Source organism: Pseudopipra pipra, chromosome 7 (genome assembly GCF_036250125.1).
Source record: "Pseudopipra pipra isolate bDixPip1 chromosome 7, bDixPip1.hap1, whole genome shotgun sequence".
Classification (NCBI taxonomy): Eukaryota; Metazoa; Chordata; class Aves; order Passeriformes; family Pipridae; genus Pseudopipra; species Pseudopipra pipra.
In genome coordinates, this window is record NC_087555.1 from 34,825,906 (window position 1) to 34,840,384 (window position 14,479).

Genomic DNA, 14,479 nt, shown 5'->3' on the forward strand with positions numbered 1-14,479 from the left:
TTGATTTTCTCTGTTTCTGATGACACCTAGGAAAGAGACTCCACATTCTAGACACACAGAACAGAACACTCTTCTACACAGAGAGTAACCTAAGTAGGAATAAGTTACTATCCTATTAATTAGCCAGCACAGTATAATCTTACTTGTTTCATCTGAAAGTCCTCAGCCACAGTCATGCAGCATTGCTCAAAAGCTCATTAAAGTGTTTAAAATCTCTTTTTTAAATTTAGTTGGGTTTAGATAAGGATCAGTGTTATTTATATAGTCTAGGAGTTTTGATTGTAAGCTTAGAAAATACCCTTTGTTATATTTCTATAATGTCTAGTGTTAGGAGTTATGATTTAATCCCATTTATGTGCAGATAATAATAATAGACCACATCCATGTGAAGATTCAAAGAATATTAGTAATACAAATAAAAAGATGAGATTAGAGCAACCTATAGTTATAGCAAAGGTATAAAAGAAACAAAGGTGAGAGAGGGTAATATTTTGTAGTAAAGAAATTTATACAGCACTTCCTATGTAACAACCAGTGATGACTGTGTGTACTTTAAAGTGGTTTTTTTTTTTCCCCAGCTTTTTCATTGGTATCACAATGGGTATAATCTCTCTCTAAACCTCACTTCTCTTGCAGGAATGTATATACAGCTAGATAATTAGTGAGAAGGAAACAGAGAGATAAATAAAGATAATTATTAAAAGACAGACTGTCTGATAGAACAGATGGAACTGACACTTTGTGAAATACATAGAAAAAACATTTCTTGCTTATTTCCCACCTGAATCTCATCTCCTGTTCATTCTTTTTGTCAATTCATTTGTGAACTTACTGGACCAAATCAGACATATCTCTATGCTTCTAGTGTTATTTACATCACACTCCCCCAACCCATTAGTGAGTAGCCCTAAAGAGATCCTTAAAAAATGCGGTATGTGAATACTAAAATGACAGTAACTATATATAAGATCATGCTACCCCAAATGGTACGTTTTTCAGAAGAAGTCAGTACCTCGAATTTTAACATTCTGAAATTCTCTCCCAACCTTTGTAATTGAGCAAAACCAACAATAATGCAGGGGAGAGGGAGACAAATAATCTTTATTCTCCTAAAAATAATGCTAAGAATTAATAATCTAGATAGCATAGGACCTTATGTCTAAGGAGAAATCACAGTACATTCTGAATATTTTAAAACCTGAAAAAGCATTCATTGAAACTGGTGACTTCCTTCACAAACCCTTCTTTTTTTTCTTGCCTATGTGCAGCCAGAGTAAGGCCTTAATTCATTCCTAAACTGCTTAGGTGAAAAACACAACTTCTACTTCCAATGTGCAACTGATATTGAGAGAGGAAGATAAAATAAAAATGTACGCTAACAGTACAGGTTGGTGAAAGGAGAGTCTGTTCTTACAGGCTTATGGTTACTCTGAATAATTATGGCTTTAGGACTGCCCTTTAGAACAGATAAATCTTATTCTCTATTGTCTTTACTGAATGATAATAAGGGTTTGATTATGTATAAAGGTTGCAATCTCAACTGATGCTGGCTGTTCCTGCGGAATGACAATAAACCCAGGCATGTCCTATTTCTTCTAAAAATCACCCACCCATGAATTAGACACTGGTTAAGGAAAATGTTAACCATTAGATAAGTGTCTCTCAGACCAGAGACAGATGCCATACATCATACACACCCACATGGCCACAGGTGAAGGTTGGAGGGATAAATAATTTTCCTTTTAATGGAGCAGAATTTAACGGGAAAAATCTTTGAGGCTCCTGTTCCCTGACACAGTGATTCTTGGGAAGCATGGGATTCCTTCCCTCCTTCCATATGCCTTCTACTTGCCAGTGTCAGGCTGATAAAATTATAAAAGAGTTCCAGGTAAGAAGCAATTTCGGACCAGAAAAAAAGCAAAGGTGCTAGGAACAATGGGAGTTTGAACTGATTTTGGCAAGGAGAACTGAGGCACTTGGAGGTACATTTCTCTCTCTATCATGGTTAACTCTCTTCAACTCCATCAAACAACTATTTGCTTCACTTTCTTCTCTAAGCCACCTTAGCTTTGTAAAGAAAGCAACAATTTAGAAGTGGTGGTCGTACTAACCCAACAATAAGTCTACAGAGACAACAGGAACATGATCTCTATCTAAGCTTGCATTCGGAATGTGAATTATCTATTACAGTTTCAATTAAACTTAAACTTCTAATTACCAATTCACGTGAAACCATTCCTCACACTGAAGAGAAACTTGAATCAACCTTTTCCACTTTTTTTTATTCCATGTTTCTTCTTTCCCATCTTAACAATAACTTTAATTAAAAACAAAAAAATTCAAAACTATGTCAAATAACCCTGAGAAGATGAAAGTGAAAGGATTGCTCAGTCCTTTCATCATATTACTGATGTGCTTTACTGCTTTTCTTTTTACTTGAGCTTAGATTATTCAGCCTGTAGCACAAGTATCTAATAAAAACAGCCTTAGAAATATTATCACAGTCAGAATATATAATAAGTAAACAAAATAAGTTAATCACTATGTTCAAAATGTTGCAATTCCTTCCTGATATTTTCTGTGGAAGAGTACATTCTCAAAGGGAGAAATGACAGCTTTCATCAATAAAACAGTCCTTTGGGTACCAACATTACACTTTTTGAAAGGAAGAAAACCAAGACTAACACCACTTTTGTACAAGTCCAGGTTGCCTTTTTTTTGTTTGTTTGTTTTGTCTTCTTTAAGCATTTTTTTCCATTTTCCCACAATTTTATATTATATGTGCAATATAAAACTTTATAGTCAGCAACATGTTCTTCTTAGGGCTGCATGATTCCGAAAACCCAAGTATGATGCACAGATACAAACAATTCCAAGCACCCGTGTCCCATACAATGCTGATCAACAGACCCACTCCATATCTTCCAAGTGTCAAAAGTGGTAATCAGGACATTATCTCATTGCCAGTGGATTTATGATACCTCAAATCAGAGAGTTTCATTGCATGAGAACATTGACAAAGGAATTGTGACCATATTTTTTTTTAAAAAAAATAGATCATTCACCCTACCTAGTCACTGTCATTGCTACCCACCAGACACCCACATCACATCCCCGCAGCATTTTATGTTTTCATAAGCCATGCATTTAGATGAGAAGTTTAAAGCTGTTTGAGTTTCATATTCTAATACAAGTCTAGGTCTTTGGTTCATGATTTCACTTCTGACTTTTGCCTCACAACTGTTGAGCAAAGCAAAGACAGGTATTTCATATCTCTCTATACAAATGCCTTACAGGATTTTCAAAGACTAAGGTTGTTTCTTTCCCTGATGAAGACTGAAATTTTCTCTTTAAGAAATAGACCTAAAATCTCTTGGAGAAATAGAGAATACAAATGTAAGAACTTTTTTTTAAATCAGAGAACTCAAAGTTATGATGCAGCACACATATTTTTGTTCAACAGTTTCTATTTTACAGCATTATTTCTATAAATTTAACAACAAGACTTATGAATACAAGCTTAACTCCTGAAGTGGTACCTAAATAGCTCTTCTGCTCCTTTCCCTGTATGGATAAGAAATAGGAAATCAGGTTTGGACTATAGAACACGTGCAATGTCACTGCTAAACTTTATGCTATGTAGGATTAACTTGGTAAAATATCTCAAAATATGAGTAATAAAAGCCAAGCGGCATTTTCAGTGTTTTCAATTCACTTAGTAAAAATAAAGCTTTTTATTTCTTCCTCTAATGATACAGACACTCCAGATGTATGTTTAAATATACTCATCAGTGCAACTATCAAAGGGTAAGTGTGTATTATAGAAATGGGCCCCCAGATTAAGTATATATTGTGAAATGTATGTGAATGTGCATGACTTGAACCAATGAACTGTGGCCTGGAATGATGTCACAGAATGTGCAGCATTAAGTGGAAGGTTAAACCTACTTGCATCTCGGTTCATTAAACGTGGTTAAAGTGCAAATTCCCTCATTCTGACAGTAGTAATCACAAGGGTTCACTTTCTGGTCACAGCGCTGACTTTTAAACCCCACAGAGCATCTGCAGAATTTCAGTAAAATAGACCTATATAAATATTCTGCCTTTGCTGAACATACTTTAAACGCATTATATATAGTGATGGCAAGACACGCACATATACACACACACACAGATTCACAAAAAACAAAATTAATACTCCTCTTTTCATGGAAGGTCCATCTGACAATACTAAAAAGTTTGCTCATCAGTGCTGATCAAACAGTTTTAAAACAGTGGGCCTATACTAACTGATGGGTTCTCAAAGCATTATTGTCAGATGTACTATACATTTCTATTGATTGATCCAGATTACAAGGGCCTTAAACATTTTCATTACCATTTTTTAATATTGTTTATGGTGTTGGTATATGCTACAGCACTTATGTATTGTAAACTCATACACAAATTAAGGTATGAAACCTTTTTCCCTTGAGGTGCTATGGTGTTCCACATGAATTAGAATCATACTAGGTCAGTCTTATAAAGGAAAAGAAAGGAAAAATCACAAGCTTCCAAAATAGCCATTCTAGGTGTTTAAGCAAATGAATCACCAGACTTAGTCATCATATTTGAGTCTTACATATTACAGCTGTGATATTCTCATTTTGCTATGATTTATCAGTCTCTAGTCTTCAACTGAAGACATTTAAGGAGGTACAAATAACAGGTAAAATGATCTCAATGAAAATAATAATAAAAAGACAAATAGGCACTTAAAGCATTTTCAACTGAATAAAGGCTACCATGCAGAACTAAATTACATTGTCTTTAGCCCCAAACCTACAAACATCTATTGATAACTTTTCAGTGGTACTGAAACTACAGCTGTGTCCCTTTGCACATGTGAGTGCTTCAGCTCTCCAGGGAGGAACCACTGACCCATCTCTTACCCTTATCAGGTTACAAAATCTAGCCATTTCTCTATGAAACTTCCTTGAGAGTCTGAACAAAACAGGTAATCTCTTTTAAGGTCACCTACCACACACACATCAACAAAATGAAGAATTGGCTGTAGCTGTATTTACAAAGTTGTAATGCCAGATCCCTTTGGGCAACAACTTACTTATGTCACCCAGGAAATGAGACACTCAAGTTTGATTTTCCCTTCCAACAACTCTCTCTTCCAACCTGGAGGATGCTCTGACCTTCAGGTTGTTTGAAGAAGTGGAAGACCATTCCACACTGAAGCTTTTCAGCAGTGCAAGAGAGATTGGATCATTTAGTAGTCAAAAGCAAAAAAAAAACCCCAAGGAGTATGACTATATAGCTCAGTGTAACTGAGAGCAGGAAAGAAATTAATTTCTTGCCACAGTGACTACTTCAGCATTTTTATATTGAGCAGCTGAAAAAGAAGATACACCATAGCTCTCAAGAAAGGACTAGAATGTAGGCTTTTCTACCTGTTACAACAGTACTTCACCGGACTACAGAATCCCATTTTCTTTGGTATTTTATGTCTGGGCTTAAGAAAGCATCCTGAATTATTCTCTCAACCACGGTGCAGGAGGGAGAGCAAAACCTCACCTCAGAACAGCCACACTACTGTGGGCAGGGTGAAGGTTAGGGCACAAATCAGAGACACACGAGCATTTCCTCAGACCCATAAGGGAAATTAACACTGGCATTATTTCTTATACTCTCCAGCCATCAGGAGGAGCGTTTTGCCCCCGGATCTGACCATCTTTAGAGGAGAAAAGACTTTAATCCACCTTTGAGAAATAGGGCAGGCAACCATCCTATGCTTCCAGACTCCATTCCAGAACAAATACCTAAATGGGCTTTAGATCTGACCTGAAACTATTAGAAGTCTCAAAAGACATATCTTTGTACCTTATATGCATTCACAGTATATTCCTTAGTTATGTCTTTCAATACACATTTTGCAGAAAGGTAGACAAAGTCTCAGGTTACAGAAAAAGCTAGAAAACTGTACTGTAAGTTACAGCTGCAACCAGCACATTATACATCCTAGAGGGACCAAAAATAGAGACACATGCACAATAATTTTATTATTTGTTGGAACTCGGGTATTATTATTTATCCACACAATGCAAGATACTCACAGACAGACAGGAATGTTTGTCTCTGGGTCCAGCTGACATGTACCACCGTTGTAACAGTAGCCATCACACAGCTGGCAGGTAGAGGCAATCTTTCCATTAGTGCAACTGGCATGGTTAAAAAAAAAAATACAAAAAAGCAATCAGTTTTTATAAATATGTGAGAATTTCCTTACAATTGTCTACCTATTAAAGTACTGATTATGTGATATGTATGAGATCTACTGATTGCAAGAATTCTTGGTTCCCACTTTGAAAAGCTAGCACAGGCAGAGAGTTTATTGCACAAAATATCTTTCACCTTTCCTTTTATGAAAATAAGCTATTATTACACAAAATAATTCCTCAGGAATAAACCAGCACATGTGACTACATATGCCTCAGTATGTCACAGATAATGCAGAATGAACAGCTTTCAACAGTATGGTAAAACTCAATTGTTAACTTGAATAATTTTTTTTTCAAGTGAAAACCCAATTAGTCTCCTGGCCTTATGCTTCCCCCAGTGAAGAGTGATCCAAAAGATGGTTTAAAAAAGCAGGAGCCAGTGGGTTTTGTATGAGCAGGAACCACACAAAGGAGTTGATCTGATGTGACCAGATCAGGGACTGTGTAAGAGATTCAAAGGATAATTTGTCATAGTTGCAATTAAATATATGATTTTGAACACAATCACGCCCCCCTACACACTTACTTGCATACTATGTCACTGCTGTCCTTGTTTATTATGCAGTGTCCCCCGTGGCACCTGATGCACTTGTCCACTTCACATTTTGGACCTTCAAACCGTACTGGACAGACACATTCTACACTTCCATCATCAGAAATAGTACAGGACTCAGAATTCACACAGTAATGGTGGCAAACATCTGGAAGTAACAGGAAAGCTAGTTACTGGAAGACATTAGGGACTATTATAGAAAAAAATAACGCATTACTTTTATGTTTTAAACGTTACTATAATAGAAACAAGATGACAACTGAAGCTGGTGACTCACTGGCAACTGCAGGAATCAAGAATATCCCATAAACGGATATATAATATATTAACGATGTAATCTTGAGAAGTGAAATAGTAAGACAAATTTTTTCAGTATGAGATTTTTTTTTTTCCCCTTCTAGTTGTCTAACATTTATGGCATCATCCCACAGAATATAAAGACTACTGATGAGAAAAGGAGTCATGTTAATGTATTTAATGGGACATTGACTGAATAAAAATCTTCTGATACATTCACATAACCATTAACAGCATTATGCTAAACTGAAATTGAAACAATATTTTGAAATAATTAAGTTTTATTTTCATTTATCTACATATTAAAATTTCATGAAGTTCTAATAATTATATATAAAGACATAATCCATAAGTTCCACAAAATGCCACATACTTGCTTATCTTTACAGACTGTGCAAGACCCCGTTATATTATTTAACTGCTTAAATGCCAGCAGAACTGAGATTTCAAGTAGTAAATTCTTTAACTTTTCAGAAGCACCAGTAACAGTCTCATTTTCCACACCTCTACAAAACCCAAACTGCCTAACTGAAGAAACTTCCAGAGCTACAAAATACTGGTATCTTTACATTTTGATTCATTTTTATTTGTGTGGTAGTGAATTTTTTTATTATTATTATTATTTTAGGGGGGGGTTGTTGTTTTGTTTATTTGTTTTTCTTTGTGTGTGTGTGCTTTGATTTTGTTGGGGGTTTTTTTGTTGTTGTTTTTTGGGTTTTTTTAAGTCATTATTTAAGCTCCTTACTGGGGCCCAAATCACTCAAAGTCTTTATTTCTCTGTTTCCAATACTTTCTTCAGTGCCATGTATTTAACATGTGTTGAGCTTTCAGTGGTGTTAATGACGGACAAACAAGTAATTGATATTTAAGATATCAATTACTAAGCATCTGTATTACCTTAGAGTTAAGCTGGTCCATATTAATAAAATATGATCTTTCTGACAAAACCAAAAAATTCAAGCCCTTTGAGCTCAGTACCTGTCTAAGAGTGAGTTGGTATCTGCTACAAGTAGAGAATGAAACCTTGGCACTGGCACAGGTTGCCCAGAGAAGCTGTGACTGCCCCATCCCTGGAAGTGTTCAAGCCCAGGTTGTATGGAGCTTGAAGCAACCTGTCCCTTCCCACCCAGGCCATTGCATGATTTTGATTCTATGGAACAGTAACCTCAGCCTTGAGTATGGAAGTCTAAACTCTCCAGCTGCCGTTTGACCAGGGGCATGTTTTAAGCCCTAAATTAGGGACTACTAAAATTTATACATTTTACTGCATATATTCAGGATGGATGATCATAGAATCACAGAATGGTTTAGGTTGGAAGGGACCTTAGAGATTATCCAGCTCCAACCCTCCTGCCATGGGTAGGGACACCTTTCACACTAAACCAGGCTGCTCAAATCCCCACTGAATCTGGCCCTGAACACTTCCCAGGGATGGGGCAGCCACGGCTTCTCTGAGCATCATTTGTGACAGTATCTTATTAAAATACATTTTGCTTATGCTACTCTGTGCTCAGTTTTTCCCCCTCTCCAAGGAGTATGTACTGCTGGAAGAGTTCTGCTAAAGGACTGACCGTGACTGTTGGAGGAATTACATCTCTTCGATTATTCAATGTATAACTCCACTGATCTGCAGAGGCTGTAGGTCCATCTGGTTAAGGAATCACTACTCAGCAACCAGAGAGGCTTAAAAGACACTAAATGAAGTTGTTCATTGTTTGTCATTCCCCGATTCAAGGTATAGAATGGCAATTTGCAGCAAGGGGGCTGTTTTTGGAACAAAAACTACTGTAGTTCGAGAGCTAATATTGAGAGTCAATTTATGAAAGAGCAGTGGAAGGGGGAAATGTTTGCATGTACATTAGGACAAAAAAAACCAAACCCAACCCAACCCAAAACCTAGAAATAGGAAGGTCATACTCTAAAACAATTATTAGGTTTAGTATTGATTGCAATCACAAACACCTTTAATCTTCTGCTGTTTCTAAAATGTTTATGCTGTATTTGGGCTGAAATGACACAAATTTTTTTTTTCCTGTAAAGAAAAGAATTTCAATTTCAGGGCAAGTCACAGCTTGCAAGATCCCTATATCCACTTTGAATGATTGTAACTGCATGAAAACGTTTTCTATTTTTTAGGTTGTTTGGGCCTTAAATGATACAAGAAATGAACTTTAACTACTCTGTATGTCTTATTTCTGGAATTTGAAATAGGGAGTTATATTCAAATACATCAAATTCATGTGTATTTAATAACATGCACAGTGTTAGTAGAATTCTATGTAAATTCATTCACTTAAATTTATTTCAGCAGTGCCAGTGTCTTGACACGGAGCACACATTTTGGTTATTAGCCCTTATGTGAACTAATCACAGGCAAAACTCTGCACTGGGTAATTGGAGACTATAAGTATGAGGAAAATAAGGTCTTTGCAAGCTGGTAATACTGTAAGCAAATGTCTTCTCCCTGCTATAAAAAACACTAATAATATTTTCAGCTTGGGAGCAGGAATAAAATACCTATGCACATTCATGTATCATCTTTTGCATATGAACTAGTTTCAATCACAGCAAAGAAAGACTGGGAAAGATATCTTGGAGGCAACCAATTTTTGCAATAATGCTACATTAATGTATTCCAACGTGCACACAAAGTGAATGTGATTAATAAAGCAAAAAATCATCCATATGCATGAATAAAGCAAAAAAATAAGACATGACTTTATATACACCTTATTAACTGTAAACCTGTAAAATTTCACAAAACTGTTATTGGTCACCAAAAAATACTCTAAAAGACTTCTTTTCCCTAAAAGTATTAAGTTTTAAATAAACAAAAGCTTGATTTTATTTTCTATTTTATGAAGTGTTTGAGTCTTTGTATTGTGTCAGTTTCCGAAAGTGTCAGCAGACAATCCAAATCTGATAATAAGCACTGCTTAAAAAGTACCCATAAATTTACATTTAAATCAATTCTTAAAAAAAAAAAAAAAGTGTTTGCAGAAGCATTCAACTAGAAACAATTTGTTTGGTTTTGGGTAAGCCTCAAGTAAATATTTTTTCTTAATCTGTGTGTCTGTCTGTGCATGATTTATGTACTATACTATTTTCAAATACCCAATTTTGTTTGCAGATAGTTATTTATGGATCCATGCAGTTTGTTTAATACCAAGGGGGAGAGAATCACAATTACTTGATGGTTTTCCATTCAAAGGCTTCAATTTATTTCATAGTCCCCCACCTGGAAATACATTCAGTTTACTTCAGTACAAATCCTATTTAAGATACAAACTAACACTTTTCTTTTTTGACAGACCTTTGTCTAAAACTAAATACTTTTTGCATATTGTAGATAATTCTGAACCAGACCTTTATAAAAGCTAATTTCCTTTTCCTTTTGTTTAAATCTAGCCTTCTTTAGCAAATTCACTGAATGTACAAAAGAGGTGATGGCTTTCACATTTAATGTTCTGTGACAAGCACTATGACAGTCTAATAAGACTATGACAGTCCTCTCTTTAGAATGCTACAGTCAAAGCAAAGCAGGAGTAGAAAAAAAAGCAGATGACTAAAAAGACATCATTCTGATCTCAGAAAAATAATCTGGTTTTAGCACCTTAGGGTTACTTGTGAATCATCATGTTGAAGAGACATGAGAAAGACAAACTGTAATTTTTAAATGAGTGACCAAAAGAAGAAATTCAATATTATGCTCAAATGTCTTGAGCTACTGAAAAGAAATAACAGTGAAAGAAAGAGAAAGCACAGAGAGAAAAGAAATACATATGGAGTAAGAGCAGAATCCCTATTGATTGATAATCTTCTCTCCCCTCTTCCCTATAAAAGAAGTGAAAAATTAGAGAAATATGTAGAAAGTGAGAAGAGCCTTTCTAAAGGCATGGAAAACTTTGGAAAACAGTACTCAATGAGAAGAGCCTGATGGTCAGTGGAATGAAAAACTGGGGAGAACTTCTGATGCAAAGAGTGGAATCTAAGACCTGAGAATTAAACAAGAGTAATATTTAGAAATCCTTTAGAATTTCAATACCAGGATGGTGCAGAAACCACACTCAAGGTGATCTTAGACTGAGCAAGATGACGGAATATTGCAGTGTGAAGCTTAAAGCCATTGTCAATACACTACTTTCTGGGGTTAGAAATGAAACCAAAGGTAAAGGAACAGTTTGAGAATTGTATTGGTCTGCAAAGATAAGGGACACGAGAAAGTTCTTTAACCAACTATGTCAACATTATGTTTAGGTATTACATCAGCATAAAATAACAAATATGAGAAGTCGGAATGTAAAATTTTAACACGATTGTCTCATGTCTACTGGCCAAGTCATCTGTCTTGTACAGCTCCACTCTACGGATTCACTCATGAAAATAATAAATAAATCACAAAATCAACAAGGTTGAAAAAGGCCTCTGAGATCATCAAGTCCAACCTTCAACCTAACACCACCTTGTCTACTAGACTATGGCACTAAGTGCTACATCCAGTCTCTTCTTAAATACCTCCAGGGATGAGATAGAGGAGTCACCTCCAGTGACTCCACCACCTCCCTGAGCAGTCCATTGCAATGTCTGATCACTCCCTCTGTAAAGAACTTCCTAATCTCTGACCTAAACCTCCCCTGGTGCAGCTTAAGACTGTGGCCTCTTGTCCTAAATAATCATTCCTTTCTTCACCTCGATGTGTAGAAGGATATTTCAGAAATATGTTCCAAGATCACCTGAATACATCAGATTGCATTCCCTCGGCAGTACTGAGGGTGAGTTTACCAACGAGTTAAAAAAAAAAGTCACCCAAGCGGGTTTTAAACTTCCATTCTGTCAAACTTTTATTATACACCCGGATTGAAATTTTGTGGAAATTACTTACAGTACTGGCACCTGTCTCCTGTATACTCAGGCAAGCAGGTGCAGAAGGGCTGATTCCCAGTGGTGACACTGCAGGTTCCCCCATTCTGGCAGAAGCGCTCACAGACCGTCTGGTTGCAGTTTGGCCCCGTAAAACCCAACGCGCAGTTGCAGGTCGGCCGACCTATTCAAGACAAAGAAAACTATTTTATGATAAAAGTATATAAAAATCAAAACAGTAGTCGGCACTTTAAAGGCAGATTTATCATAAAGTAGCAAGTTTTAAGGTTCAAGCCCAACTATGTTTCTCTAGACGCTAACGGAACGTGGCTTTACAAACATCGCTCAAATGCGGAACTTTTAAAAAAATAAAGTGAGATATGGACACCTCAAAAGCTGCATTTTTACACTTATGCATGTATCATCATTGATTGTTTTATGAGAAGAAATAAGCTATTTTAAAATAATTGAAATTATTTTAAATGACGGTATTAAGTACAAATTTAAGATATGAATAAACTCTCCAAACCATCCTGCCACGCTGGGTTCCTCCAGCTGCAAGGATAAATGATTGCATAAAGCAACATTGGTGTCTCTTTAGAATGCACTCCATTATTCTCAAATCTACAAACCTTTATATATAATCACATGAATATACAAATATTTACTAATGCACTAATAACTACAATTTTTACTAGAACACAAGTATCTGTGCCTGTTTTGTTATCCCACCCCTCTCAGATAATGAATACTGTTACATAAAAGTGCTGTCTGGCATCAGACCAAAGATGCCTGTAACATCAATATTCAGTGTCTGAAAAGCAGTGAACACTTTGGGATGAACGTTTGCACACAATGAACTCCAAGTCTACAGCTTCTTTTCAAAGGGTTTTAAAATAATGTTTAAAACCCAATGCATTTGCCTCCTATGATTACTCCCTATTGTAATTTTCCCATTTTTTTTCCTTATCTAAATCTCATGTCTAAAGGATTTATAGCTTTGTTACAATTCCACTGTTTTATTAAATCCTTCCACTTTTCCCTGACTTATTTTCTTAAAGCTTGTCTTCTTTAAAACAAACTTCTAGATGCCACTAATGTTCTTCCATCTCCTGACTTTGCTTTCATATCTGATTTGTAATCTCCTCGTCAAGTAAATGACCTGATGTGTCCAACTAACCCTTCTCAAATCCTAATAATCTATTCTCATTCTTGGTTATCTCTTACAAGACATTAGTTTTCCCCCACCCTCCTTCTCTTTGCTTTCATTCAGCCTTAAGGGTTTTCTTAAATTTAGGGAGAACAGATCAAGTGTAACACTTTTATTTTTCCTGGCTTCCCAGGAAGAAAAGAGATGAAGATTAATGGTGACCTGAGGACACTTCTGAAATGAAATGGCAGACAGGATGGTCTTCATTTGAATTATGAAGAACCCAACCTGCTGGCAAGCACAACCAAGTGCTTAACAGGGTGACTGAGAGGAAAGGATATCTGACAGGCAAAGACTCATCCCTTTGAGTGAAGGTGTGGATACACTGTATGTCTGAGTAAAGGATCATGTGTAGGCCAGTGATAGTCAAATAGTAATTAATATCAGGCAGAACACAAGGAATGGAGAGTAACAAGGCTATGGAAAACCAAACCAGTCACACCTGTGCTTTACAGAAGTGGCAAAAGTCTACGAATTAAGATGGAGAACCAAACGTGAGTCTTGAATGGGAACAGCAATATCGTATCATTGGCTATAGCAAATTCGGAAAGTGAAGGTGGCTGCTGTAGAACTAATACACAATTCTTTGATATCTAGTCTTTGCCAGTGACAGAATAGGATGACATAAGAGCTAAAGTCAATCAGATTATCTACAACAACATGTTGTAGGACAAGGGGGAACGGATTCAAACGGAGTAGGTTTATATCAGATATTTGAAAAACATTCTTCACTATGAGGATGAGGAGGCACTGGCACAGATTGCAGATCTGTGGATTCCCCACCCCTGGCAGTAATCAAGACCAGGTTGGATGGAGCTCTGACAACCTGGTCTTGGGGAAGGTGTCCCTGCACACAGCAGGAGGTTGGAATGAGATGATCTTTATGGTCCCTTCCAACCCAAACCATTTTATGATCCTATGATTATCAAGGTAACTATATAATGTACTGCATATGCGAGGCAGAATCCCTTTGGATTAATGTACTGCAGGCATAAACAGGAAAAATAACCTATCCAATTTTATTATTGACAGCCCAATAAGAATAGTGATGTGGCTGTAGAATCTGAAAGAGATCAGAGAAAGTCAGGGAATGTGCTATATATGAGAGACCCCAGCTATCCTTGGATTTACATTTGAAAAACTTCATGCCAAGCCATAAGGCAGGAATGAGCTTCTTATATACACAATCTTACTTCATGGAGGGGTTGGTGAGGACACGAGAGAGAGAAGCTCTGCTTGGCTTGGGCCTGACTTGGTTTAAAAAGCATAGAAGAGCCAAAATCCAAAGTA

The 14,479-nt window shown here is 36.4% G+C and overlaps 1 protein-coding gene across 8 annotated transcripts in view; it reads right to left on the reverse strand.

Annotated features, from left to right (window-relative positions):
* LRP1B (LDL receptor related protein 1B) overlaps positions 1 to 14,479 on the reverse strand; it is a 675,294-nt gene that overhangs the window by 18,292 nt on the left and 642,523 nt on the right. For 7 of the 8 annotated variants that reach the window (XR_010432039.1, XM_064661626.1, XM_064661622.1 and 4 more), the window contains 4 exons: positions 12,002 to 12,163; positions 6,796 to 6,970; positions 6,105 to 6,209; positions 3,949 to 4,062 (listed from right to left, as the gene is read on the reverse strand). Coding sequence is in view for 7 of the 8 variants with exons in the window: in XM_064661626.1 (XP_064517696.1) it covers positions 3,949 to 4,062; positions 6,105 to 6,209; positions 6,796 to 6,970; positions 12,002 to 12,163 (556 nt within the window). In the remaining variant the exon portion in view is untranslated. The remainder of the gene's footprint in view (positions 1 to 3,948; positions 4,063 to 6,104; positions 6,210 to 6,795; positions 6,971 to 12,001; positions 12,164 to 14,479) is intronic. The other variant, XM_064661625.1, reaches the window with a different exon arrangement.